Consider the following 26,440-nt stretch of genomic DNA (forward strand, 5'->3'; position numbering starts at 1 on the left):
CTACTCTTATCCCCATCAGTCCATCCACGCGCACGCTAACCATCGCCAAACATGCTACATAATCATCCACAAAACGTCTCGCAAACGTCAGTGGACACGCAATGCACGTCTCTAGCAAGCCCCAATTTCCACCCTGGAAAGAAACGAATCTATGGATATCAAGAACACCGAAAGAAAAAGAAGGAGAGGGTATGCAAAGTTGCGGGGAAAAGTGCAGAGGTGATTTTTTACTCTCATGCCTTTTCCTTCTTCTTTTCCTTCTCTTTCTTGTCGTGGTGGTGGTGATGCTTATCGGCTTTGGCATCCTTCTTAGCGGCGGCTTCGGCCATGAGTTGTTCAAAGGCCATGAAGTCACCTTCTTCTTCGGGATCGCGCTCAGCCTGTATCTAGTTAGCACACATTTGTTTGAGGTGACAAGAGTTGGACATACCTTCTGGAACATCTCTCCGATGATCATCAGAGCGTGTGCTCGCTCCACTCGCTTCTCCAGCTTAATCTTCTTATCATTAAGGACGGTATCGCACACGTCTCGCAGAACGCTCTGAATCTCGAACTTGCTTCCCCTCCAGGCTGCGGCAAGAATCTTGCCAGTAACCCTCTTCTCGTACTCAGCCTTCTTCTCGTCTGTCCATGCCTCGCCGCCTTGCTCCTCTAGCTTGGCCATTTCTTCCATGGTAAGCTGAGCGTCTATGGCAGCACTCATAGTGGACCACGTGTCCTTGACGAGCGTTCCCTTGTCTTTGATGCGTGAGAAGAAGCCTGAAATTCCGAGGAACTTTTGTGACTTTAGGAACGAGGAGGCCTTCATGATGTATGTGGCACCGATGGCGTGAAGGATTTCAAGACCAAATGACTCCATCTTGAGGTTCTCGATCTCAAGGTGAATCTTCTCCTTGAAGGCAGCGGTGACATCGGTCGCCTTGTCGGTTTCAGTCCACACTGAGATGCGGTCGACGAGCTTCTTGGCGAGGCTTGACACACGTTCGTCGCGAATCTTTTTACGCTCCATCTCGTATGCCGCGAGCTCTTCCCGCTGCTCCTTGGTAAGACCAGCCTTCTTCTTCTGCTTCTCTCGTAACTCCTTCTCCGCATCGGTCATGCCTTGTGCCTCCATACGTGCGTCTTCCTCTGACTTGTCCATGATAGCTGCGCGGATTGGTATGCCTTGTGTTTTCGGCGTGCTCGTTCGGGATGGGGGCGATGCCGCCCTGGGTGCGGTAGACGACTCGGCGGCGCTCTCAGCGTATACTGGAGGTGCTTCGGCATACACGGGCGGTGCATCTGCTGGCTGTGCTGCTGCGCGCTCTGCTGCCGCTTCGGCTTCCTTGGCCTGAGCGGCAGTACTTGGGGCAGCGGTCTCTGTGGTGCCAGTGGTTGGGGTAGTACCAGCTGCGGCAGCTGCTGGGTTCTTCTCGGCTTCGACCTTCTCAGCTTCTGCTTGGGCGGCTGCTTCCTCTTCCATCTCACGTTGAGAGATTTCCATGGTCTTGGTCAGGTCCTTCATCAACGAGATCTCACCGATCCTGCGCGCGTCAGCTCTCTCAATCTAGTATAGATCTCGCTACTGAGAGCCATAAGGTATGACCTACCAGTCGACGAAGGCCTCTCCACCAAAGATCATGGTGAAGAACTCGGATGGGTCCTCTGTTGTGTTGTCAGCGGCGTGTCCTACAACCGTTACTCCAAATGTTGTCCATACCGAATCCACTGCTAGGCATCGCGCCCTCCTTGCCATATTTGTCGTATGCTGCGCGCAGCTGGTCGTCGCTGAGTATTTGGTACGCCTCGCCAATCTGTATTTCCGTGAGCCCCGCAGTCCTCTTTTAACAACGAATAGGCTCGCCAAACACTCTAGTTTGGTGATAAACGTACTTCTTGGAACTTCGCGTGTGCTGTCTCGTCACCGGGGTTTTTGTCTACGCCAGAATCAGTCAGCGGGCCTTAGAGGAGAGTCGTTGCGCAATGTACCGGGGTGAAGTTTAATAGCGAGCTTGCGGTACGCCTTCTTGATTTCGAGTTCCGTTGCGGTGGGCGGCACGCCTAAGGCGTCGTAGTATGCAGTCTCAACGACCATGGTTACGAATGTGGGTTACGAATGTGAGTGACCTTGGGTGCGTGGTGGGAGAGATCAAGAGCATATGCGTTGGTTGGGCGCGCGTCGGCGGGCTACACTTGCCCGCCGTGAAAATGCTGCACCGCCACATCCGACGTCACCACGCTAAGACCATGCGAGCGCCTTGACAGGCAGTCACTTGTGCGTGAGCATTGATTCTGCATTCGTCCTGTAGCAGTTTGGGACATGATGCCTGCAAATAATTGCTTTTCAAATACATGTTCACTCTCATTCGTAGATATGCTAGATAAGAGAGCTAGTCTATACAAGCTCAGAACCCCACCCGTTCGAGGCAGACCCGCCATGGCCGTATGATTCATGTGGAGAACCCAGTGTCACCCTTCGCCGCCCATGCAGACGCCATGCTAGAAATCCAGTCCGTGTATCATGAACAGTTAAGTGAGATACTTTTAGACTAAACAGGGAATAAATCGAGAAAATGCAGCCCAGGGGTGGAGTGCGCCGTGTGTCCGAAGACGACGGAGGATGTTGCAGGTAGCAAGCATCGTGTGGCAGACTTGGATGTGTGGTGGAACCTTTTAGACGCTGAACTTGGCCTTCGCACGAGTGCTGCCCGCGTTGGCAGCCTCGGTGTGGCCAGAGAACTCGACAACGTCGTTCTCCTTCAGCTGGAGGGCCTGCTTGAACCGCTTTCCGATCTTCAGTAGAATCTCCTTACCCTTCTCCTGAGTCCTGGCCTTGCCTGCATCACCGGGGATGGCGCGGCCGACGGTGCGTGTCCACAGACCGATACGGTAGAAGCCTCGCCTCACGTTAACGACGACACCCATGACCTCGTTGTCGTCCTCATCCTCGAGGTTCTCGCCGATGGCGGCGAGCATGACATGGAGCCAGAGCGCATCGATGTTGACCGACTTCTTCTCCCTGAACTGGAAGGCCCATTTGCCGCCGTGCTTGTTCTGCGGGTCTTCCCACTCGGGCTTGATGCCTTTCTTGAAGAGGTGGTAGTCGGACTTGAGCGCGAGGTCGGATGTGGGGGTGATGTTGTTCTGCGCAGTGTTAGTCTTGCGGGTTGCGCTTGCTCTGCAGCCAACTTACGTAGATGCCCCAGAACTCCTCGACCGAATCAAACGAGATGACTTCCTTCAGCAGCTCGGCCCAGTTGTCGCCCTGCACCTGTTAGCATGGAACAAGCCATAGGCGAGGCGAGACATTGTCGTACCTTGCCGCTCGGGGGCTTGGTGAACCATAGCGTCCATGTGTTCATAAGCGGGTGCTTGACGTTGAAGTTCTCGGGGTCGTGGAAGACGGTGCGGATCTCGCCCTCGCCGCCGGAGTTGGTGGTGGAGGATTGTTCCTGGCCCTCGCCTGAGTTCTCAGTAGGCGAGATGGGGATCGTGTCCAGCGGCACCTGCTGGTTGGCGTGCGATGCTGATGCAACTTCGGCCATTGTGGAGGTTTTGTTTGGGGATTTTAGGGAGATTATGTGGTAATGGGGCGGTAAAGAGGCTCCAAAGACGATGGCAGCGGGTCGTGTGGTAATTTAAGGCGATTGGTGGTGGGCGGGATGAGGTGAAGGTGGGGCTGTCGCAATCGCACCGGGCGATTATACGGGACGTGTCGCGGGCTTTTGCTGCCTGTCTTGCGGCGGGTGAGGGAAAGGTCGAGTGTGCGTAGCTGTTTGCGGCGGGCGTGTCTGTCGGGCAGAATATGCAGTGCAGTCGCAGTTCGTGTGAACCCTTTAGGCTTGCTTGGCACGGACCTCGCGCTACACTCCCGGGGCAGTTTCAGAGATGACACAGGGAAGGCATAAAGAAGCAACAGGTTGATGTCATAGCAGAACTAACTTCAGGACATGTCTACTAGCTGATCTTTCCAGTCATGCACATTGCACGAGAGGGAGACGAAACAAGAGTTGCCAAGAATTTCTTTTTCACTGTTGGGCTGCAAACAACAATCTGCAAGAAGAGCTCTTTAGGGTTTCTAATATACAAAAAGTTTTCGATTTTGTCATATGATGTCCACGTTACCGCTTGAGACAAAGTCCACGATGAACTTTCTCTCAGCAGCCTCGTCGCCGAGCAAACGCGTTTTAATATAAGCACATCTACGGCCCAACCTCAGCTATGGAAGAGCAGGGTTGGAATTTGACATCCGTGCTATGGTATTACGTTCACCGTCAGTCGAGCCTCAAACATGGCGCGAAAAGTATACATTAGTAAGTTATATATGCCCAGTTTCCCTAAATGGCAATATTGGTCGCCCGTATGATACATAGAATCGTGGGAGACGCTCATAGTTCGCTCTTGTTCAGCGTCTCGTGGACTTCAGTGACCGCTTGAGGCGTCTTGTCGAGGCCCATGACTCCCATCAGCTTGCCGAACTCCATCTTGAATTGTTCGTAAGCGATATCGAAGCGAGCACCACAGAGCCAGGCGACGAAGAGCTAAAAGTTGTTAGCAAAGTCAAAGCAGCATAGTCGGAATACGTACCATGAAAAATGTGATGACCAGAACTGTACCAATAACAGCGGCGACAATGTAGACCAAGTCCCAGTTGGCCTCGGAGTCCTCCTTCCGTTTCCGCTCCGCCTCCTCGATGGTGGCAGGTGCCTTCTTGTCCACTGGTGGCTGTTGCGACGGGAATATCGACTCGATGAATTGCTCAATCTGGGATTTGTTAGTGTGAGTACATTCAGCTGGACCAGTCTTGACTTACCCTTCCGAGGGTGATGCTGATCTTGAGGAAGTTGGGGTCGTGGGGGTTGTTCTTCCTCGCAATCTTGCGAGCATACCGCCTGAAGACCTCGCAGACAAGCTGCAGGTTCTGTGTCGACTCAACCATCAACTGACACGCCTCGCCCTTGGTGATCTTGACGTTCTTCTGGAAAAGAGCATAGTTCTGGAAGCAGGTCTCGAGCGTCGCGATGGCCATGGACTGTGGGATAGCGCAGAAGTTGAACACACTCTGCTCTCGGAGACCTGCCAGGTAGTACAAGCAGTCGTCTGCCCGAGTGAGTGCAGTCAGGATCATCTCTGAGCTACAGTTCAGGGCCTGCTGCTTGTTCTCGGGCTTGAAGAGATCCTCAAACTTGTCCACGTGCTTCGACCAGATCTCCCTAGGCCAGAATCGTCGTCCGTCGTCCAGATCCTCCTTGATGTCACGAGTGATGTTGACCTGCTGGAGGAATTGACCCATGGACTCCATCAGCTCCGGTCTCTTGAGCAGCGCAGCGTTCGCGAGACCAGCCTCAACGAAGAGGCGCGTGCAACCCTCACCAACCAGACCTGCGACGTAATGGCAGTACAGTTCGTAGTCCTTGATGGTGTTGACGCCGGCGTTGAACTCAGCGTTGTTTGCGTAGTCTGCCATGCCGTTGCCCATTTTCTTGGTAATGTCCTTGATGATGTCCTGGTAGACGGGCTTGATCTTCTTGAACTCCTCAATCACCACGTTGAACTCGACCAGAAGCTGCCTGTCCTTCTCGTTGGGGCCGTTCTCTGTGTAGTTCCACCCATCCTTCTCCAGAATCTCGTCGAAGTTGCGGAGGATCGGCTCCTTCTTCTCCAGAGGGATTGTCATGTCATCCTCGATTGTGTCCAAACCGCGCAGGACCAGGTAGAATAGCGCAACGGGCACCAGAAGGTCGGGGTGCAGTTCGAGGATGACGGCGGCAAAACTTCGACTGGTTTTGTTGAGGAAGTGGAAGCATCGTTTAAGGGATTCGCATTCTTTCGATTCGTCGCGCTCGTGTACTGCGTTGTGCCATACCTTCCTAGAGAGTTGTTAGTAAGCTCAGGTTTGCGCAGATTTCCGGAGGCGAGCAGAGAAGTCGCGATGCGTCGTATCTTACCATTGAATGATAGACCGTAGCTCATTGGGGTGGACGACGTAGTAGAGCATGCTCAGAGGGCTCGGCATGATGGGCGAAAGGAAAGGAGTCGTGGATTGGGGGGTAGAGGCGGATGGGTCGACACGTGTGGTATCGTCGCGAGATGCAGACCAATTCGGCGACAGAAGAATGAATCCAAGAAGGAGAAATTATCACACCTTTACCCGCGAGTTGAAGTGTGTTTTGGGCGCGCGATGTGTGAAGTATGGGAGCGTCTCCGCAAATTACAACAATTGGACCCTGTAGCGCACGGCCTTAGCAACCCGCTGTCTGCACCTTCCCCTCGGATCAGGGATGAGAAACACCGAATACACCGAACGACGCATCTGGATTTCCGGCGTCGAACGGCCCTGTAGAACTGGTGAGATTGGTGGGGTCGATGATGGCATTCAGTCAACATTGCAGCCCTTTTGCCTTTTTCCGTCGCGCTGAACACCGAACTGGTCTCTTCTCTATAGCCAAGAGAACAAACATCCAGGTTGGCAGACACAATGGCTTTGTGGTAGAAAGTGTCGTAACTCAAAACACAATCTAGTTTAGACATGACCTACGTCAGCCCTGAGATGTAAATTGTCCAGCTCGACATAAGGGTTGATTGGTGTTCTGCTTAATCTTTGCCCTCATCGTTAGCTTTTCAACCTTACATGTGGGCGACGTTCCTCTCTGCCCTCTATGAGGTAGCTGGGCCCACTTACATTCGAAAGCACACGCTCCCTGGATTATGCATAACACTATCGGTACCAAGCCTTCATGTGGTTTAATCGTATTGATTTGCCTCTGACAAGTCTGAGGCTTCACATGTTGAGCTCGCTCTGCTCTCACCCGATTAGACATCGCCCAGCCAAAACTACCATCATTGCGATGCCTCTCCAACTCCGTGAATTCAGACAGTGCAACAACTTCTCGCACTGAGACACGAAACCATGATTTAAACTTTTCATACAACCTTAGCGCAGCCTGTCAGTTGACAGTCGTTCGCATGCCCGCCCTGCGATGACGCCACTTCCAAATTATCGATAAGCGACACCCTTCCTCCCACCCGACCCAGAAACAGCAAGAGCAACGCAACCCTCATACATACTCGAAACCATGACATCCACACAATCTGCTCCAGTAGCTTTACCGCGCGTCGCAATCACGTACTGCACGCAATGCCGGTGGATGTTGCGGGCTGCCTATGTATCTTCTCCCGTGATATCCGCTAGCGAAACATTCGCTAATGCGCGACCAGTTTGGGCAAGAACTTCTATCGACATTTGGGTTGCAGATTGGCGAGATCGCGTTGATTCCTGCGACAGGAGGGCTGTTTACTGTTGAGTTGGTATGTAGGAAATGAGGTCTGTCGTAATGACCACTGACTTGCCAAGACATATATGCCGCCAACGGAAGAAGGCCAGAATGTTGAAGCCAAGAAAGTGCTGCTTTGGGATAGAAAGACTGAGGGGGGGTTTCCCGGTTCGTGATCTCAGCGCAAGCTTGTTAGTGGTAAAGAGTGGCTGACGTGTTGCAGAAACGAAAGTATTGAAGCAGTTGGTGCGAGATCACATCGATCCATCACGAGACTTGGGACATTCCGACAAGCATGGAAAGAAGAAGGAAGACAAGATAGAAGACACGAAGCAAGAGACAGAGTTGAAACAAGAGCAGGGTCAAGCGAGCGAGAGTGGACAGGTCAAGAGAAATCCAGATGGCACTATCTGTGAAGACTGTAAATGAGGTTGACGGGGGTTTCATTTGCTACACAGTAGACCGAAGTTCGCAAGACAACCCATTTCACCATACATGTTCCAGCTATATGCAGGGGTGGCATGTAACGACAACGGATGCGAGCGCTCAGATCCACCCCTGTACCGTATCGGTGCGCATGTAAAGAAGCAAAAAGACGGTGTGCCCCTATGCACTATCTTTGGAGTCGTGGCTTACAATAGCAACATCAGGGTTCACTACCGTGGCTCGAGCTCGCATTGCTCATGCTTACTACAGACCACGCTTGTCGACCTTGTCGAGGCGCTTCATGAGGCGAATGTCCATACGGTGCATGTTCTTGCGCATGTGCTCAAGCTCGCTACGCAGTTTCTCGGTCTGGCGGTTAGCGTCCGCCATGATCTCTGGAACGCAGGAATGATCGTTCCTTGTCGTGCAACCCATTCCTGGCTTCGGTGTTGATGAAAAGTAGGTACCCTCCTCGTTGGGGACGCCCAGTGCTTCTACCAGATTGTCGATTCGGAGACCGTGAGACTCAGAGGCGAGTTCGAGCTCCTTGTAGTGCTGAGCTAGATCGTCAATTTTGATGGAGTAGAGCTCGCCGGTGAGGTTGGTCAAAGCCTGCGCACGCTGGACGAGTGAAAGGACCTGATAGTGCGTGCCGTTGAAGTCGGCCGGCAGTGCGAGACTAAAGCCATTGGCGTCGTACTTGTGTGCGGCTGCGAGGGCTATGACGGCACTTGTCGCTGCTCCAAGCATTACTTTGGCAACAGTCCACCAGGAGCTCTCGCGTGAGGCGCTCAAGCGGGCCTCGCTCTCTGCAATCAGCTTTTCGATGATGGGAATATCGCGGCTATGACTGGACTCGTCGATGTGCAGCTTGTTACGGAGTAGATCGAGAGCCGCATACACGCTATATGTTGCCTTGGATCCATGCTTGAGAAGCTTCCTGAGCTCTTCCGTAATTTTAGCTTCTGCGTCAATTGATACGTTGGTCTCCTCGATGTAGTGGGTAAATTGTTCGTTCATCGCACCCATGCAGAATACAGCGGCCTTGCTGGCAGTAAGTGACATCTCGGTAGCCCGACTGAGATATATTTTGACGAAGCTAGCAGGAAGATGCACATCCTCGAACTTGGCGCCTGCTTCGTCGAGATTGGCAACCGCACGATCGATGCCGCGGTAGCCTTCGAATCTGGCCCACTGGTGGATCGGCTTGCGGTCTTGGTTCTCGGTCTTGACGTATTCATGAAGCTGAAGCATGGCCGTTTCCACTCCACTCATAGAGCCGAGGATGCTATCCGCAACCAGACAGAGTTGCTGAGGCTAATACAGGGTTAGTCAGGTACCACGCATGCAGAACAATGGATAGTTACTGTAACTGACGAAGCAGAACCCTCCAGGCTCACCTCATCCAGGCTGATCCTCTCGTTGTGGGATGCGATCGCATCATCGATCGTAGCGCTTGTTTCTTGCCCCTTGTCAGACGCATCCTCCTTGCGACCAGCCCCGTCGACTATGGATTCATCGCCTTCCACTTGCTCCTTGTCATCTGTCGGTTCTGTGTCGGGAAGGTGCAACGAGCTGTCGCTTGTGTCGTCCTTGTCGGCACTCCGCGCTATGCTCGCCTCGCTGCTAATGCTGCCGGTGCTACTCATGTTGGTGATACTTCGAACGACTGGAAGAGAATCGCGAGAGTAGTCGAGCTGAGGCTGATGTGAAATAGTGATTGTCAAAGTCTGAATTATTGATACAGGTGATGTGTCGACTGCTTGATCAGAGTTGTGGTGAGCGTGATTTGCGCTCTGCGATGATTGGACAAGCGCGCTCACTTTACTAGCGTGGTTTCCTGTTTGAGTTGTATGGAGGAAAGCGCAAGGCAACCGCCCGGGAAAGGACGAGTGAGGGTGAAACCATTGTAAAGAGCAAACGCAGTGTTGAAATGGAAAGATTAGGAAAGACGTTGCACAAAAACGAAGTGATCGCAGAAAATCCAGAGAGGAGGCTGTCGAGGAAGCGAACAGCGAGAAGTGCAAGGCCGCAGCTCCGATTGCGACGCCTGACACAGCGAATGGGCAGGACGTTGAGGCTAACAGGCTTTACTTACTCAGAGCAGCCTACTCGTTGTAGAATGAGGCACCACAGATACCCCCATGGTGCTGCGAAAGTCGAAGAAGCTGCTTGCTACCACAACACCCAGGCTTAGAGATGAGTGAGACAGTCTAACGAAGCAAACAACCAAATACTGTTCACATTAAGATGAGTACCCAGAATTTTTGTCAACAAAGCGCTCAAAGATATGATGTGCTCCATCTGCTGCAGCAATACATAATGCGGTGTGCTTCATGAAGATTGCATCGTGTCCGCAGAAGCGGGATGGTCGCAGATGGAGATCAAAAGGACGCGCGGTTGCGATTGTACATATGCAGTCAAGGTCACCTGCATACTCCATCTGGTCGCATGGTCATCGATTGTCTGGTCGTACACCCATAACTTAGAGCCGGGGAATTAGCTGGTGGCCGCGGTAGCATATGCAATGCAAAGTGCTTATTTGTAATGCATGAGTCCTGCGTATCAAAGCAAACATATTCCCTGGCTACAGCAATGCTGCACAATGTAATCTGCTGGCCCAAGACTTGTGGACCTCGAGAAAATGTCCGAGCAGATTCGTGTGGTAGTATGCCTTGGACGAGACTGTATGGCGGGAAGACTGTCTCGGGTGGCCTGGGTGTTGTTGCCGCATGCCGTGCGCTCGGGACGTTTTGAAGGCGTCAAGCAATGCGTACGTGCAGTGGTCAGAGCCTTAGGACTAAATTCTCATACATGGCGGTGGCACGACCGTCAGCGTGATGGGTCAAGATGAACAAGCCTCCAGCGCAGATGTTGATGCCGTGCTCAAGATCCTATGTTTCATGATTAGCAGCATACGAGCTATGATTACAAAACCTGCGGTGTGAATTCTGCATGTGTTTGCTGTACTTGATAGAGTTTCCGTGACCAAAAAAGAAATATGGTTAAGCGGGGACAGGCCAGCGGCCATCGTCATCGAGCTACTCGAGCATCTTCAAGACGATGTCAATAGAGATAACGCGGCACGTCGATGGGCAGGCGGCTGGTGCGATCGGAGGACCATGGCAGCGGATTGAGTTGTGATGCGTGGACGAAGGATGCCAGCTGCAAGCGCAGTGAGGAGAGCCGAGCACCCTTGGGCGACGATCATGGCTTACGCCACGACTTCCCCACCCAACCTCTCGACGCGACGTGTCATTCGTCGCGCTTCGCATGATAGCATGAACGACTCTGCTGTACGTGTCGAACGCGATATCTGATCCCCGCGAAGTCCGACATTACGCATCCATGTTGACCGATCGCTCCGACGATGGAGTCGGCGATAGGTGAGGTTTCTTTGCGATGCCTCAAGAACGCCACCCCTCAGTTGGCGAGATCGTCAAACTGCCCAGTACCGCCCGGCACCGTGCCATCCGAGAACTCTTCTCAGATCCCCAGAAGCCTCTAATTCCCCGCATATGCTCTACTGTACTGAGGCTTGTGAGATCTGGGCTGAACACGTCTCAGCTCCGTGCATTGGCATCCTGAGGCTGAGCGCGGTGAATGCAAATTCGTCGGTCTCGAACACAACTGATCACGACGACTGCAGTGACTACATGATCTGGATCGAAAGACAAATGCTTGACAGCTAGATATCTGACGCTAGGAAAGCAGCCCGCGCAAGCCACGAGCGGTCGATCCCCCATTTGGGCAAGATCGCCCCATCAAGACGCTCAATCGGGCTCGCAAGACGCAGCCTCGCCAACCAGAAGACGCCATCATGAGCCGGACGGCGACGCGTCCCAGCCGTCACGATAGCTGAGGGCGCGACATGGGTTTGTCGACATACAATAGTTGCTTTGTCCCACGCCCGGCTGCAACAGACTCCTGCTTAGTTTCGACTCCATCACGGCAGACTAGGCATCCCTGCCGCCGCTCGTTGAGCAACTCAATCTGTGGTACTACACATGCACACTCCTATTTAGATCAGCATGGCTTCGGAAGCGATCCCGTCTTGTCAGGCTAGCATTGGGGAAGAGCCTCATGGATATCTAATCCCCGCCCGCACATCGTCCCTTCCTCGCACCCTTTGTTTCGATGACCCTAGGAACTTGAATCAGGTAGTCTCCGCGGCATCGACAAGTGGATCTACACTACCTCACCATACCAGCCCACCTACAGCCGCACGTCATAGCTTCGCGGTTGGCGATCGCGTCGCCTCTACATTAGTAGAAGATAGTACCGGCAAGGGATCTCTCAAGGCCACCGAAACGCGACCAAGGTCCGCCAGCTGCCTTGTAACACCATCAAAGCCGATGCATCCAACCAAAGTACAACGCTGGTCAGGCTTGACCCGTACTGTGAGCGATTGGGATCATGGACTACGCAGGGTATGTAAGAAACTATCAGGGTAAAACCAAGCTAACGACGCGAAAGGATCCAGAGTTATGGTATGAAGAAGGAGACTGCCTCGTGCATCTACATGCGAAAGGAGTCTCGCGTCGTGGTCCATCCTTCTGCATTCCGTTCAGGCTTCTACGACAGAAGAAGTGTGAGGCGATGCTCCAACTATGTGATGCGCAGATCGCGTCTGCTCCAGGATCCGCTTTCCAGCATTTGAGGCGAATGCCCAGCTCCCTTACCAACGCCAACGGGGAACATAGCATTGTTGAGCTCTTCATCCCGGCTCCAGAGGAATTATCACGAGAGAATTCATTTAGACGGCACATTGCGACTCGCAACTTCTTCGCCTTCCTTCTGGGCAAACCACTCGTAGGCGATCATATGGGACAAGCATTCGTAGACGTCCAGGAACGTTTACACCACTTCCGTCCAAGTCATCCAAACAACCACCAAGACTTTCTGGACTACGCTGAGAACCAAGGGTACCGGGATCTGGTGGAGTGCACAGATTATGCTCTTGCAAGCCTCTACTACGCAGAGCATTTCAAACTCAGAGACATCTGGGTCGATGCATTTGCACATTGCGTCGGTATGAGCGACAGCTTAATTCTCAGTCCGGAATACGTTGTATGAAACCCGTCAAATGCTTCAGGCCGCTGTGCTAACATGTTGTAGCTGACTTCGAAGCTCACTAAAGCATTGATCACCCGCGCACATCTCGAAGTTGACGGCCATCTCGGGCGCGTATCGACCGCACTGAGCAGGTTTCTACAGGAAGACCTCTCGCCGACTCACCTCGGATTGACGGACGGCGCCAGGAGCCATCTCGATCGGTTCCGCCGCTTCTTGCATACCTTTTACGTGGACAAATTTGGCTATTGGCCACCACCACGGGGTGCCGCTTTCCCGAAAGCTCTGTACAAGTCTATGTACTATGACTTCCAGAACCTGTACGACTACCTCGTAGACATCGACTCGACTGCCGATATCTCCTCCCAAAGACCAGCTAGCGGTGGTATCTGTGTCTTGCAGAACATTGCAACGTTCGATCAACGACATGGCTTCAAGCCTCAGCCGCACCCGTTACCTCTCCTACCAACATACACTTCGCCACTGAAGAGAACAAATTCCCAGAAAACGAACTCTCAAAAGGCCTTGAGACAGCTGGTTCTGGCCTCGCAGTATAACAAGACGCATGTACAGGACACCATGCATGGTGCTCTAGCAGCGGCAACGAACGTTTTAGAGCCCAGTGCGATGGAGTCCAACATCGTGCAGGCATATATCCACTTTGAGAAGGCGCATGCTACCAGCCCCAGTCAACGCCAGGGCAAGGTATCAGCAACAGATGCGCGTAAAGTCAGGTGGCTCTTGATCTATGGCACTCTCCAGTATCTTGTGTCCGCTCTGAGGGCGCCAAAAGAAGTTCGCGATACTGAAAGCCCGGAGTACGCTTTGTGCTACGTTGCGGAGCCCACCTCGACTACCAATAGCGTTGCTACGACTCCTTTGGCGTCACCTCCAGCTAAGACGCCAGTGGCCATCGACGAAGGTCCTGATGACTCTCAAAGCAGTCTATATTCGATAGAGCCAGACTGCCAAAGGGAAGATTACTTTACGCCGCAAAACATGAGTCGACGTGGATCCATGGAGGTTGCGCCCCTTAGGATATCCCAACTACCTCGTTCGTCCTCTGTGCGTTCTCTAGCGCGACGGTCACTTTCTACTCGAGGCTCGCGGAGCAATAGCCTCACAATGAAGACTACACAGAAGCCTACTGGTGTTGTTCAGGAAACTAGCGACAGGTCGAAAGACTCTGTCCCATCCTCGCAGGATCACGCTCGCCAAACCTCTTCTGTTTATTCCGACCATTCCACGGCAATCACTGCAGAGAGCGGGGCTGAACTGGATACCTCCTGGCTCCGATCACGAACACCCTCAGTCACTCGTAGCAGGCAGGGTTCTACAGCAAGTACAGCCGCACGTCCCCGAACACCCCTACTCGATTCTGTTCAGCTCGAGCGTGCCACATATCCACTCTACCTGGCGCGCACTGGCGAGCCTCCTAGCCGTTCAGACAGTACTAGCTCTACAGCAAGCTCCCTATGGAGCGAAGGCGCGAGTGTGGTCTCATCTAAGTCCAGCGCATCTGTGGATAGCCCTACTCGTAAAGTTAGCGCCGCAGAAGAGAGTGGGCTTCTGGGTGGACTTGTCTCTTTTGAGTCACCTGGCACTATGTCACTCACAGCACAAAGCCATATACATCCTCTCCTACGACAACAGTCCCCTAAAGCCGAGTTTGAGTTTGGTTTCGAGAAGGACAAGTCAGAAGTGATTCATGATGTCCATGAGCTCTCTCAAGTCGACTCGACCATTGGCATGGCTGTCTCCACTCCGCCGTCGCCCACCCGACCCCGTATGAACCTGTTTCCCGACACACGACCCACTTTCACTGCCGAAGAGGCACGCGCTCTCATTGCCGATAAGAGACCCAATCTTCCGTATCGAAACAGATCCAAATCTACCTCGTCAGTCTTGGATAATGCCACATCGCCGGCGGAAGATTCAAGGTTCTCCACGCCTGTGAGCGCGACACCCACCGGCTACTGGGAGCAATACAAAGCTACTCTCACACAACAAAAAGCACGATCCAATCCTGGATCACCGACAGGTCCTACTTCGCCATCCATGGCCAAGATTCCGACCGCCTTCAAAGCGCCCTTCTCGCGACTCAGACCCCGCAATGAGGAAGACCGCGGCGTCAAGACAGAGCGCCGATTGTCAACTCTTTGGCGACACTAAACGTAGCGCAACTTTCACGCTCTTCTCATCTACTGTGCTTTACTTCTTTTGCTGTTAGCGAGCTTCATGCATGGTGTTCCGGCGTTCAAAAAGGTCGCAACTAGCATGTTATATACCCTCTCATTTGTTTGGTGTACTTCTCTCATTCTAGCAAAACAGTAGTCATACCATAACCAAACGATGCAACGATCTTCTACATATACGCCTCTTCGCTCTTGCCACTTCCACATAGCGTCTTTGTCTCCATTCTCTGAACATGCAGTCACCGTTATGAGACGGGCTGCGCTTGCACAATAGCAGAGTCGACCTAACCATCCTCCTTCACCCTGTTCCACGACATCGCTTATGCCTGCAATCAACACGGAATTTGCCTGAATGATATGCGACTGGACACGACTTGTGCGGAGAAGTGTACCGCCTTCTGAGAGCAAGTATCCCGTACAACTGTCGAGGAAGGTCGCTGATACTTGCGAGGTTGGGATGGTTATCGTACACAAGATTGCGATCATCAGTTGTTGATTCGGTGCGACTTCTCGAACCTGCTCCCCACAATATTGTCAGGTGATACAACAGTGTTCGCGTTGATAGCCCCGATGAGCGTCCTTTCGACTGCGCAGTAGCTGTGCAAGTTGTTTGGTAGCGATAACAACCTACAGTGCTAGGTCGCATCTCAGCAAAACGCGGTTTCCTACTGCCGAGACGCTTGTTCTGGCGTGTTCAGAGCGACCACCAACCGTTCATCCTTACCTTGACGGATATGCTATCTTGGGAGCTGCCAGCACGAAAAAAAGAAAGCATTTCACGCGTACGTTTCCACGTTCAGTGTGTTGTCTATAGACATTGACATCGAACTTTCGAGTCTTGCACAGCGTGCCCAATGACATCATGCCATTTTTAGATTAGGGGCCCGCAAACTTGTCGCACTATCGAAAGTCTCAACAAACATGCGCTCCACAAACGCCTCCTAACACGAAACACACCACACGAGGTTGAGGTGTTTTTCCCATCATGCATACCGTCGCTAGGTGCAACGCAGACGCCACTATTTTTGGGACTGGGCTTGCGCACTCACCACGACGGTCATGCCGACCGGATTCGCATTTGCGAACGGAACCTGATGTAATGTGGCGCTCGATTAAACAGCGAAGCCCACGTTACGTCAACTGCCAGCCTCGTAGGCCACGCTGCTTGTGGCGTCAGCGGGTGTGGCGTGCGGCTCCGGCACCCTGCATACCAAAGTTGAGGCTCAGCTTCGCGGACCCAAAAATGTCACCGCTCGCAGGTGGTTCCTGCATCACTAATGCCAAGGTGAATTCCACGTCGATGTGCTGGCTCTTTACAGGAGCAGTTGCGGTGAACGAATTCACGATCACAGACGTCTCAGTCAATGCAGAGCTCACCTGGGCAACGTGCCGACATGCGAAAACGAGGACAATGCATCAAGCCGCAATATCCATCACAGCATGCGCAACTGCAGTATACGAGGTACCTGCCTTGTTGTTCGACGATCAATGCCACTTACATCACAGAAGTTGTTAGCGGTCAAGGGGTCCACACGTTAGGCTCGGAGATTTGTGCCCACGCCGGTGCACGCCCGTCCGGGGGGCAACATCATTGCCCGAATGCAACCCACCACGGTGAGAAATACGAGGAGGTATGACCGAATCCATGAGCATTGTTGGTTGTTGCTCGAGCGTTCGACTAAGTGACGTTGAGATGGTAATGAAGATCTTCGCAGAGATATAAGTACGGCTCCAGCCACCACATCTTGTATCCATCATCCAAGCAGTCAATTTCCAAACACTTCACCTATCAACACCACCAAACCTCTCAAATCAACCAAAATGCAGTTCTTCACCCTCGCCGCTCTCTTCGGTGCCGCCGCCATGGCCGCACCCGCTCCCCAGACTTCCGACTGCCCTAACCCGGCTCACTGCCAGGGCCCACCAGACGTCAACAGCTACGAGAACGTCAATTTCAAGGACTACACCATCCGTAAGAACAACGGTACCCTCCAGTCCGTCTCATTCAAGATTGACGGCCGCAACGCCACCGACCTTTCCTGCGTCGGCGGACCCTACCCTACTCTCCCCGCTCCTATCGTCAACTGCGGCGACAGCAAGTACCGTTTCGCCATGACCAAGGACATCAACGGCGACTACCCCATCACTCTCTACCACGAGCTTGGCACTGCGTACGTACATCAAGTGACACTGACTTTGGACGATAGACTAACATATGCGAATAGTGTCGGCTTCTGGGGTCAGGGCGTTGTTCCCACCTACTGCCACGCCGGTGGCAACGGTCCTAACGACTTCGTCTGCTCACAGGTTGCCCAGTACACCTTGGTCATTGCTGCCTCTGGTTAAACATCGAATGAAACGATGACCGGGGTTTCTTTGTACATACATACACTTCACAAGTAATATAATACCAATCTGTACATTCATCAAACATTACGGGCTTAGTTGCGCAAAGCCGAATTTGCATTTGTGTGCGTGATGTCGTGGTTGTCGATAAGGCGAACAGCCACGGCATACGGAAGGCTTGATCATGGTGTCATTTTTATGACATCGTGTGAAGGAGAGACACAGCTTGTATCATGTATTGTGTGAGTCTCACCGCCATCACAAGTTCGGGTGACAAGTACTGTAATTGTTACAAGCTGCATTCATTGATTGACTCCTTCACAGGCCCATCAGGTTGAAGATGTCTTGCGACCAGCGCGCAAATGGACATAACCAGTGACCGACTGACTGACGGGTCCACAACTTCAAGCGTCAAGCATGTCGAACATGTATCGCAACTCGACACTTCATCAGAGGCTCCCCTCCTCAAAAGCCATCTCTGACGCTCCTACCACCCACATATCCCTTCTCTACAAACGAGAAACAATAATTGTACGAACACAAAATGAACAGCAGCAATTTTATCATCCTCCTAACGGCCACCTTTCCCGCCCTTGCCATATCCTCCGTCCTCTTCTCTTTAGCGACATATTTCCGGGCCCCCGAAGCACACCCGGAGACTCAAGATCTAGTGGATAACCTCGAAGATCTTGAGGATATTGTGCCATCGCTCGTTGAAGAAGTCAGAGCTTTGAGAAGAATGGTTGATCGAGAAAGGCAGAGAACAAGGAGGCTGGAAAACGAAGTAAGAGATATGGGAAGGCGACAGCAAAAATGCGAAGAGATAGCAGATGAGGCTGGCGATGAAGCAGAAATGGAAGATGATGGAGACGGAGAAGTGCAGAAGCGTCAAGAGGGGGAAACACCTGTACGAAAGCCGTTCGATGTCAACGAGTTTCTGGAAGAGCAGCGGGCCAGAGAGCTGGCTTGCCGTATGATACAGAGGTCGATGATAAACAGGACTCGTTGCTCCGGTGGATATCCCACCGACGGCATTCTTGATGAGCCGCTCCATGTTTCAAAGGTGTATGGCATACGGGGCGGAGAAGTCACTATACTGGACGATGAGGAAGCACTGGAAGCAGCCGCGGCCAATTCTTTACCACCCAGCCCTGAAGAAGATCCAACGTCATCGAGAGATGATCTGCGCATACTTACACAAGCTGTACGCGCCGGTGGAAACGTAGAGACTCGCGCTAGAATGCTAGTTGAGGAAGACGTGTCCACGCTCGTGACGAATGGCGACAGAAATATTCCCACAACGAATGAACATCCTCAAATATCTCGTCCTGATACTACCAACTACGACACCATCGTCATCACAGCCTCACCCATACGTCAGAGATTGAATAACCTCTACCCCTCCCCACGCGGCCCCCGTCCCACAAGGATAGTCATTCGAAATGATCCTGGAGGCTTGTGGCGCCGGACTGTCTTAACGGATGTTCTGACTGATATAACGCCACAACTAGGACTGAGAACCATGCGCACTATCATCGAGGAATATGAAAGATCGTTTTTGGATAATTCTTCGAGACGTGACGCAATAACGAATGGACATATTGGGCATGCCGCACCCACTGACGGTTGGTATGAAACCGAGCCGACTCGTTTAACGACCAACATGCCCGGTGGAGAAAGACATGCTCATCAGCCCAACGGCTACACTAACGGCTATACTCATACTCCCTCGACCAATGGCAACATCCAGTACCCTTCACTCCCAAACGGTCACGTAACCAACCATCTTCCTTCCAATGACAATCGTTTCTATGGCTACATCCACGAACCCACAAATGACGGCTCTCATGAAGAGGACTACGCCGACGCACGGGAAATTATCCGGCCACTCCTCGTCGCTCTGTACGGTCTGAGACCTTCCATTGGCTCTAGGGTCATCAGGGATATCGTGGTTAGATACACCATAGCTATGGGTTTGGGTTACACTGACCCGAACAATCACCGTCGTACGTTGTTGACTACGGCGGCTGTTCACCTTGAGGCTGTAAATGGGTTTGTCGATCACGAGGGCGTGGAAGATCTGAGTGAAGATGTGTGGATTCGTGAGCCTGATAGCGAGTATCGAACTGGTGATAGTCGCGGAAGCGGAAGAAGCACCAACGACAATAGAAACGGGACTGTAAACAGCTTCCACATCAACGCCGGCATCGTAACGCCAAACAACACCAGTGCCAACGGCGCCCCACACATCAATGGTCGATCCCACACCTCCAACGCCTACACCCAAACCCCATCCCCAGAGCGAGTTACCGCAGACCCAGAAGACATCCGACCGCGTCCCCGTCTCTCCACCCCCGAACTAAACGAAGCGATTGGGGACTGGAGCTCCGTCTCATACAATCTCGACGGCCCTACTCTACGCCTCCGTGCAATCCGCAGCGAAGGTGGAATAGATGAGGAAATCCCTCTCTGTCCGCACAGGGCAACGGAGGCTAGAACAAACGGGTACGCGACGGCGATACAAATTATTCCCCCAAGTGTTTATGCTAGGAATGGTACGAGGACGTCGTCAGAGTCTTCAACGCGCTCTTCTCGGAGCGCATCCTTAAGCGGAACTACGCTCGTCAACTCCGCCGTTGGAAGCACAAACGGCGACACTGTTCCCACTTCCAACCCGCCTACGAACGGTGAGCTACCAGAGAGCGTGGAGCTCCACCGTAACGGCGCTTACGAAACCCCTACTGCAACGCTTAGGCGGCGTCGCGATGCGAGGAACATGAGGAGATCCGCTAGGGAGAATCTGCTAGTGGAGAGGGGAAGTGTGGAAGAGGAAAGCACGGAAAATAGTGAAGAGAGTAGTGAAGATAGTATGGACGCGGAGATCGCGGAAGTGGAGGAGATGTGGCGGGAGATTCGTAGACAGAGGGGGACTATGGAGGAGGAGATGATGAGGCATGTGGCGGCGAGGGAGCGTGCGGTGCAGGCTCAGCAGACGAACGGGGCGGGAACGAATGGAGTTGAGAGTGAAGGGGGTGATGAGGCTTCTGGAGGTTCTGGGTCTGAGGCGAGGGAAAGGAGGGTTGATAGCGAGTAAGCGTCTGAACGACGAGCTGCACTATTGTTCGCTCAACGTTTCAGAAGACATTGATGAAGTCGCATGTTTCTGCATTCTGTAAAATGTAACCAACTATTCTGCGCTCGATAAATCCATACACAATCTATGACATCTTTAACAAAGCTGAGACATCGTATGACATTAGCACTTCGCCGAACGTTATTGATAAATCATGCTGGTGGCTATTCCTCGTACTTTCCTATACTCTTGTAATCGTTAAAGAACTGTAAGACCTGAGACAAGCTGTTCGCTGATAATATTGATCGTGCGCCGAGTGGTTGCTGAGACGTTCTTAGCCGCTCCGTCGTCGATGTACCACGGGTCGACGTCGAGTGTAGAACTCGATGGTGGCCTAAAAGTCGATGTATGGAGTCATTGAATGCTTCAAAACAGTCTGTACACGGATATTACTAACAGTGCCTTGCTGAATGCCCTCCTGGAAAGCCGCCTCAACATCGTGAGTGCGATGAGCCTGCGATACGAGCGAAACGGCGAACGCTTTGGCGATCAACCCAGACATGTGAGGTGTATCGCTTGTCCCCTGCTTCAGCTGAAACGAATCCACCAACGACGAAACCAGTCCTTGTATGTGCGCAAGGCTGACGCCGACACGGTGCATCTTGAAGGCTCGGCAGACCACGGCCATTGCTCGTGCCGTGCGGATGTTGACGACTGTATTTCTCTGGCGCAAGAGCGAGGAGACGTACTGTGTCTTTCGGCCGGATTGTATATCCCGCAAGTTGAGGATATCATCGCAAGCTTGGTTGTGACGTGATAAGACAGTGAGGTCGGAAAGCGGGAAGTGTGAGAGTACCGCTGCAGGTGAGACAGAAGCCCAAACCATTCGCTCTGGTACATATTAGTATAGACGCAGTATATAGGACTTTTCGGAAGCTCACCTGCATGGCCCTTGTATCTTGCCCACCACGCCTGGCCTTCCGCTTTTAGCATCCGCATGACATCTGCTGCTGGCAGAGTCTTGTGCGGTTCTGTGAGCAGTGGATGATCGAGCGCAACTACAGAAAACCACAATGATTAGCATGGGACCAATGTGATACATGGGGTAGGACTTCAACGTACTGACGGCGATCCTGGGCTCAAACATCGTAGAAGCTTTGACGAGAGCTTGCAAGAGACTCGTCGACACTGAGACAAAAGCCGAGGCGCCGCCACTCATGGACAAATGAAGGTTCGTCAAGAGCATCAGAGCCTGTTGACCTTGTCCGTCTGGGGAGAAAGGCGGTGGAAACTCGCCCCTCCAAATCGAGAAGGCTTGACTTACGAAGCCCGTCTCATCGTCGAACATTGTCCGGCTGTTTGCATCCCAAACGCGAAATCCAATCATATTCCTGCCAGGGGGAGCCCGCGGGGCTGACTGCGTAGGTGTGATAGGTGGTGTATGATAGCCATCAACGTCTGACCATGTTTCCTCATTGTCTTGCTCAGCCAGTGTCGTCCCGCCGAGCTGTAGAGCCTGCAGTGGTAGATCTTCCGGAGCCGGCCTGCGAAGGGCGCGTGCTTTCTCCTTTTCCCTCTTTAGCGCACGTCTAACTAGGGATTTATAATGTTTCCTCGTTTTAGGGGACTTGGCAGTTCTCGCCAATCCAGATGTGTAGCACACCTCGTTTGTGCGTCGTGACAAGTCAATTCCCGAATCATACGCAGTCTCTTCGATGATCGTGTGGATTTCGTCGTACTTGTGTTCGGGGTCGGGGAATGGGACTTTCATTACTCGATTGAACTCGGGGTACGCACGACCGCCATAAAGAATGAGATGGCTCTCGAACTGGTAACGTATAACGTTGAGCCTGAGGTTTTGGTCGGTGATGGCATTGAAGACCTTCGGGATAGTTGCCACGTTTGTGTCTTCGTACCATCGGTAGAGTATTGTTAATAGTTCTCGTTCTTTTTCATCCCAGTGGTGGGGAGGGTCTCGTTCCAGCCTTCGCAGTGCTGCCAGCGAAGTGAAGTCGCTAGGCTCAGAGACTTGTTGTACAATGTCATTGGTGTGGCGAAAGGCTGGCATACCGAAGTCCAGAGTCCTTCGTACTTGTGGCGTGGGTACGGTATTGCCAACGTTGAAGTGGTGGCTCGTCCTTGCAGGACTGCGAAGTACAGCGGGCAAATCTCTTTCTTCGTCCGATGGGCAGGGCGTCGACACTGGAATTGTAGCCTGAGAATCGTACGAAGAACAACGCTGCATGGATATGTCCGAAGCGGAGGTACCGACCGTTGACGACACAACTGCACTGATGTCTTCGCCAGGCTCGCTCTTGGTATATCCAGATGGCTCGAAAACACCCTCGATCGAAGGAAGCACCGAGTCTTGTTCGCTGTCATCGTAGTTGCTTGTTAGGGACGCTGTGAAGTTGTCAGTGCCTGCTTCACAACTCAGAAATGGAAAGATGCGTGGTAACTACTTACCTTGGATGTCAGCTTCGGTTACAGCCTGCAACTGCTTCGAGTTATGCGGCTCTTGCGGTGCTAGAGGTGTCGTGGCTGCGACTGCCGGCTCCCACAGCATTACACTGGCATCTGCTGCTCTCCAGACATGTCTTGTCATTGCGATGAAGTATGTATCTGCTGCTTCTGATGCAATGAATTGAACAAGAATCAGCGAACTAGCGTTTCTGGATGCGTTGTGCAAGGGTCGTATCCGGGTGAGGTTGGAGTAGAGAAGATGCTGTACTGTACGGCTTGAAGACTTTTCAACCCACCAGGCATCCAGCTCGAGGCGCGTCGGACTCAAGTCGCGTCTACGCGCAAGAGAAGCTTGTCGCGGCGCGTCCGACGTGTCATGAGCGCGGTTTCGCGTGGTGAGGTGAAAGAGGCGGCTCCATGCATCCTCCAGGCCAGTGAGCCAGCACGCTCACACATGCATAAAGGCAATAGTCGGGCATGTCAAAGAGGTCGTTGCTGAGTGTTTTCAGAACCGATTCAGTATGGCGAAGTGGGTGGGTAGAGCTCGGGTCGATGTTGCAGCTGAGTGTGAGGTTTGGTCGTTTTGCTTCATCGTTAGGAGTGAGGCTTGCCGGCATGGTCTTCATCATATCCTGGCTAGTCAGTACAGCGTCGGAAAATGCATGCCAAGGTCGAATCTCTGTGAGTGTACTCGGCTCAAGACGTTGAAGAGAAAGACGAGTGAAAATCGGTGGGTGCTGTGTGGTGCAATGGCTCGGTCGATAGCTGCACCTCACCGCTCGCTTTACCGTGTCGTGACGTTACCAGCATACTTGGAGGAACCGTGTAGGCGTGAACAAATAGAAGAGAAGGTCGTCGCTTCCCAGTCAAAACCCGCACGTGGGCGCCGGACCAGTGAGCGTATGTATCTTCTGACTGTGCCCCACTTTTGCTCTTCGATGGCATCGCCGCAACAGCAGGTGATAGACAAGAAGCAAAAAGTGAAGATACCTATAATTATTCAATCAATTGAAGAGCAGATTCCTTCCCACGCTACGTTATATTCGTTACTGGCGTCGAAGAGCTGATAAAAAAAGGATAGAAAAGCAGAATGCAAAGCGCACAACTTTTGGTGCAACAGAAGACTTTGGACGTAAACCATCCCTCTCGAACAAGTGGTATGCGAAAGTGTCGTTCGCTGCGCCGGCGCTATGCTTTGACAGTCAAAGTACGGATTCAAAGACAGATAGCCGAAAAGATTGGAGTTCCTGGTCCTGTTGCCGCATGATTCGTCCGACCATTCCAAAGAAGCGAATGCGTGAAATCGGCCTAGTCGGGTCCAGAAAAACCTGCAACGATACGGCACAGTCTGCGTTCGCACGACTGACGAAGATGGGGTGGAAGTGACCAGGTGACGGGTTGTTGGGTTGTCGCATAAGCGCCCGTCAATGGTGCTGTGGCTGCTGCTCCACATGCATATGCGGTCCGTAGACCGCATACGGGATCCAAAACGTGATCGCGCCTGCATATAATGATTCCAGGGCTGCAACACGGTTCGATGGATAATTGCTTTTCTTCTTACGCCCGCCTCACGCAACGCAACCCAACAGATGTTGTTGCGGCTTTATTACGCATAGCTTCGCTTCCTTTTCTGGTGGTTTCTTCGGCCGCTCATTTGTGGCCATGCTGCTCGGTGCAGATCTTCCTTACGACCCACTTCTCCCAGAACTTACGCTGCTGATTGGTGACCATGATTCCGTTGTCTTCTAAGACGTCGACGCCATCCATGTGTCCGTTGCAGTTGCACCATGTAATCGAGGCTGGGGTATCGGGCATGGGCGGGAAGGAAAGGGTGCCTGTAGAAGTCAGTATATGTCTCACATGCACTCCGTACAGCCAGAACTTACCACCCTGTTCAGGCTCGTCGGTCTCCGCGTCAGATTCTGTGTCAGCTATTGAACTGCCATCAGCGTCATTCCCGCTAGATGGATCTTCGTGTTCGTGTTCGTAATCGTAATGGCTTTCGTCGCTACTGTCGCTTCCAAGAGGATCGTCTTCTGGTACTTCGGCTCCCATAACGAACTGCTCGTCGAAGTGCCTGAAGATCGATGTACAAAGTCAGTAAATGTCTCACAATCGTTCGTACACGGATACTACTTGCTTCTCATATCCAATCCGCCTGAGGGATATCCAGTCAAGCCGTGAGAGCTCATCGCGTAGACAGGGAAGCACATCTTTCCACATACTACCCTCTTTCAAAAGTACATCACGGAGACGCAAACCACGCAGAGTATCTCTATGTCGTCGGGCAATGCCCAGAATTTCATCTGCGTTGAGACGCCAGGCTTGGATTCCAAAAGCTGCGAAGACGGAGATATCAGGTTAGTGTATGCCTCATGACGCTGAGACGCAAAACGTACCCTGCAGCTTTTCCCACTTGACGTTGTGGAAAAGCTCTTCTAGCCGCAATGTGAGTGGTCGGTACGAAGGAAAGCCAATATGCACGGCTTCAATATTCTTAGCGGCAGTAAACAATGCCTTGGACAGGGAGGTGAGATGTCGCATCCGAACGTCTAGGTCCGTGCTGTCATCGAAATGTAGCTCTAGACAGGTCAGGCGTTCGGCAAGGATTCCCAGGGTTGATGGCGGATTGCTAGCGGCACCTAGTACGCTCTGCGGGCTTAGCATGGGTGATGAGAATCGCGAACATGGTGATTCGGACTCAAGGAGGGCCTGAAGACCGAGGTCAAAGTTAGTAAATGCCTCCTATCAATCCGTACACGGATATTACTTGCTTGACCGATTGTTTTCGCGCTATGCAAGCATGCCGGTGGCCATGTCGGTACTAGACCGTTCAACTCGTTGTGACCCCGCATGTACGTGATTAACACGGCATCTTCCTGGTCCTGCAGGCGTAGGATCTGGATGTGCTGGAGTGAAGTGAATCGCTGGAGCGCGAAATGCAGGATATGTGCATCTTTCCTGCTGTTCAGAAGGCTGGTCTGCTCATTCACCTTTTTCTGGAATTTTTCGATATCAAGGAAGTTGAAACTCTCGGGCCGTGTGTGGAGGAGCTCCTGTATGCGCTCTCGTCCTTGATCGTAGAAAAATGGCACCATGTAACTGAACTTCTTCACACGGCCGGCAATGTGAGGCTGGCCAGCTATTCTCTCTAATCTTTCGAGTCCCTTTCGCGAGAAGCGTGTCGTAACGCGCGAGAACTGATGGATGACACCCTGCAGAGGCTCAGTACATGTCTCACGTGCATTTCGTACAGCGGTACTCACCAAATTGCTGAATCTTCTGCAAGTCAATCTACAAAGGTGAGGATACGACGTCAGTGTGTGTCTCACATGCATTCCGTACGGCTATACCACTTACCTAAAGCTCGCAATCGTCTCGGCATCGTCGGGCTCAGGTGGGAGGGGCAGCTTGAAAGATTCCTGCGACAGGTATGCGCGGCGCTCCAGACTTATTGGTTTTTCTGGTTCGCTCGCAACATATTCGAGGATGATGCGAAGAAGCTCGTCGGCGAGATCGAGGATACCCATTTTAAGTGGTCACATTCATGACGGCCGCTCCGAAGAAGCTCTGCTCAGGAAGCTTCCCAGCGCGATTTAGGAGCGCACCGC

At 52.5% G+C, this 26,440-nt stretch overlaps 8 protein-coding genes across 8 annotated transcripts; 2 read left to right on the plus strand and 6 right to left on the minus strand.

The window, feature by feature from the left end:
- Window positions 1–233: 233 nt before the first annotated feature.
- Window positions 234–2,074, minus strand: J4E90_006673 (uncharacterized protein; the record flags this gene model as incomplete). The annotated part of the gene is made up of 6 exons (XM_051436218.1): window positions 234–380; window positions 431–1,523; window positions 1,590–1,644; window positions 1,700–1,793; window positions 1,873–1,916; window positions 1,969–2,074. The coding sequence occupies 6 exons, from the start codon at window positions 2,072–2,074 to the stop codon at window positions 234–236; spliced, it is 1,539 nt and encodes a 512-aa protein (XP_051290012.1).
- A 578-nt stretch (window positions 2,075–2,652) lies between these two features.
- On the minus strand, window positions 2,653–3,524 carry J4E90_006674 (uncharacterized protein; the record flags this gene model as incomplete). The annotated part of the gene is made up of 3 exons (XM_051436219.1): window positions 2,653–3,123; window positions 3,173–3,244; window positions 3,297–3,524. 3 exons carry the CDS (start codon window positions 3,522–3,524, stop codon window positions 2,653–2,655), a joined length of 771 nt encoding a protein of 256 aa, XP_051290013.1.
- Window positions 3,525–4,367: 843 nt separating this feature from the next.
- Window positions 4,368–5,995, minus strand: ERG6_2 (Delta(24)-sterol C-methyltransferase; the record flags this gene model as incomplete). Its single annotated transcript, XM_051436220.1, has 4 exons — window positions 4,368–4,520; window positions 4,567–4,743; window positions 4,793–5,849; window positions 5,928–5,995. 4 exons carry the CDS (start codon window positions 5,993–5,995, stop codon window positions 4,368–4,370), a joined length of 1,455 nt encoding a protein of 484 aa, XP_051290014.1.
- Window positions 5,996–7,943: 1,948 nt separating this feature from the next.
- Window positions 7,944–9,328, minus strand: J4E90_006676 (uncharacterized protein; the record flags this gene model as incomplete). The annotated part of the gene is made up of 2 exons (XM_051436221.1): window positions 7,944–8,996; window positions 9,047–9,328. The coding sequence occupies 2 exons, from the start codon at window positions 9,326–9,328 to the stop codon at window positions 7,944–7,946; spliced, it is 1,335 nt and encodes a 444-aa protein (XP_051290015.1).
- Window positions 9,329–12,713: 3,385 nt separating this feature from the next.
- Window positions 12,714–14,924, plus strand: J4E90_006677 (uncharacterized protein; the record flags this gene model as incomplete). The annotated part of the gene is made up of 2 exons (XM_051436222.1): window positions 12,714–12,749; window positions 12,798–14,924. The coding sequence occupies 2 exons, from the start codon at window positions 12,714–12,716 to the stop codon at window positions 14,922–14,924; spliced, it is 2,163 nt and encodes a 720-aa protein (XP_051290016.1).
- A 1,844-nt stretch (window positions 14,925–16,768) lies between these two features.
- On the plus strand, window positions 16,769–17,293 carry J4E90_006678 (uncharacterized protein; the record flags this gene model as incomplete). Its single annotated transcript, XM_051436223.1, has 2 exons — window positions 16,769–17,118; window positions 17,173–17,293. The coding sequence occupies 2 exons, from the start codon at window positions 16,769–16,771 to the stop codon at window positions 17,291–17,293; spliced, it is 471 nt and encodes a 156-aa protein (XP_051290017.1).
- Window positions 17,294–20,760: 3,467 nt separating this feature from the next.
- Window positions 20,761–22,971, minus strand: J4E90_006679 (uncharacterized protein; the record flags this gene model as incomplete). Its single annotated transcript, XM_051436224.1, has 4 exons — window positions 20,761–21,257; window positions 21,308–21,424; window positions 21,489–22,769; window positions 22,833–22,971. The coding sequence occupies 4 exons, from the start codon at window positions 22,969–22,971 to the stop codon at window positions 20,761–20,763; spliced, it is 2,034 nt and encodes a 677-aa protein (XP_051290018.1).
- Window positions 22,972–24,479: 1,508 nt separating this feature from the next.
- On the minus strand, window positions 24,480–26,359 carry J4E90_006680 (uncharacterized protein; the record flags this gene model as incomplete). Its single annotated transcript, XM_051436225.1, has 7 exons — window positions 24,480–24,664; window positions 24,716–24,906; window positions 24,970–25,168; window positions 25,229–25,541; window positions 25,604–26,044; window positions 26,096–26,123; window positions 26,190–26,359. The coding sequence occupies 7 exons, from the start codon at window positions 26,357–26,359 to the stop codon at window positions 24,480–24,482; spliced, it is 1,527 nt and encodes a 508-aa protein (XP_051290019.1).
- Between the last annotated feature and the right edge of the window lie 81 nt (window positions 26,360–26,440).

This window comes from Alternaria incomplexa (assembly GCF_024043165.1).
Source record: "Alternaria incomplexa strain BMP 0042 chromosome Unknown scaffold_9, whole genome shotgun sequence".
NCBI lineage: Eukaryota > Fungi > Ascomycota > Dothideomycetes > Pleosporales > Pleosporaceae > Alternaria > Alternaria incomplexa.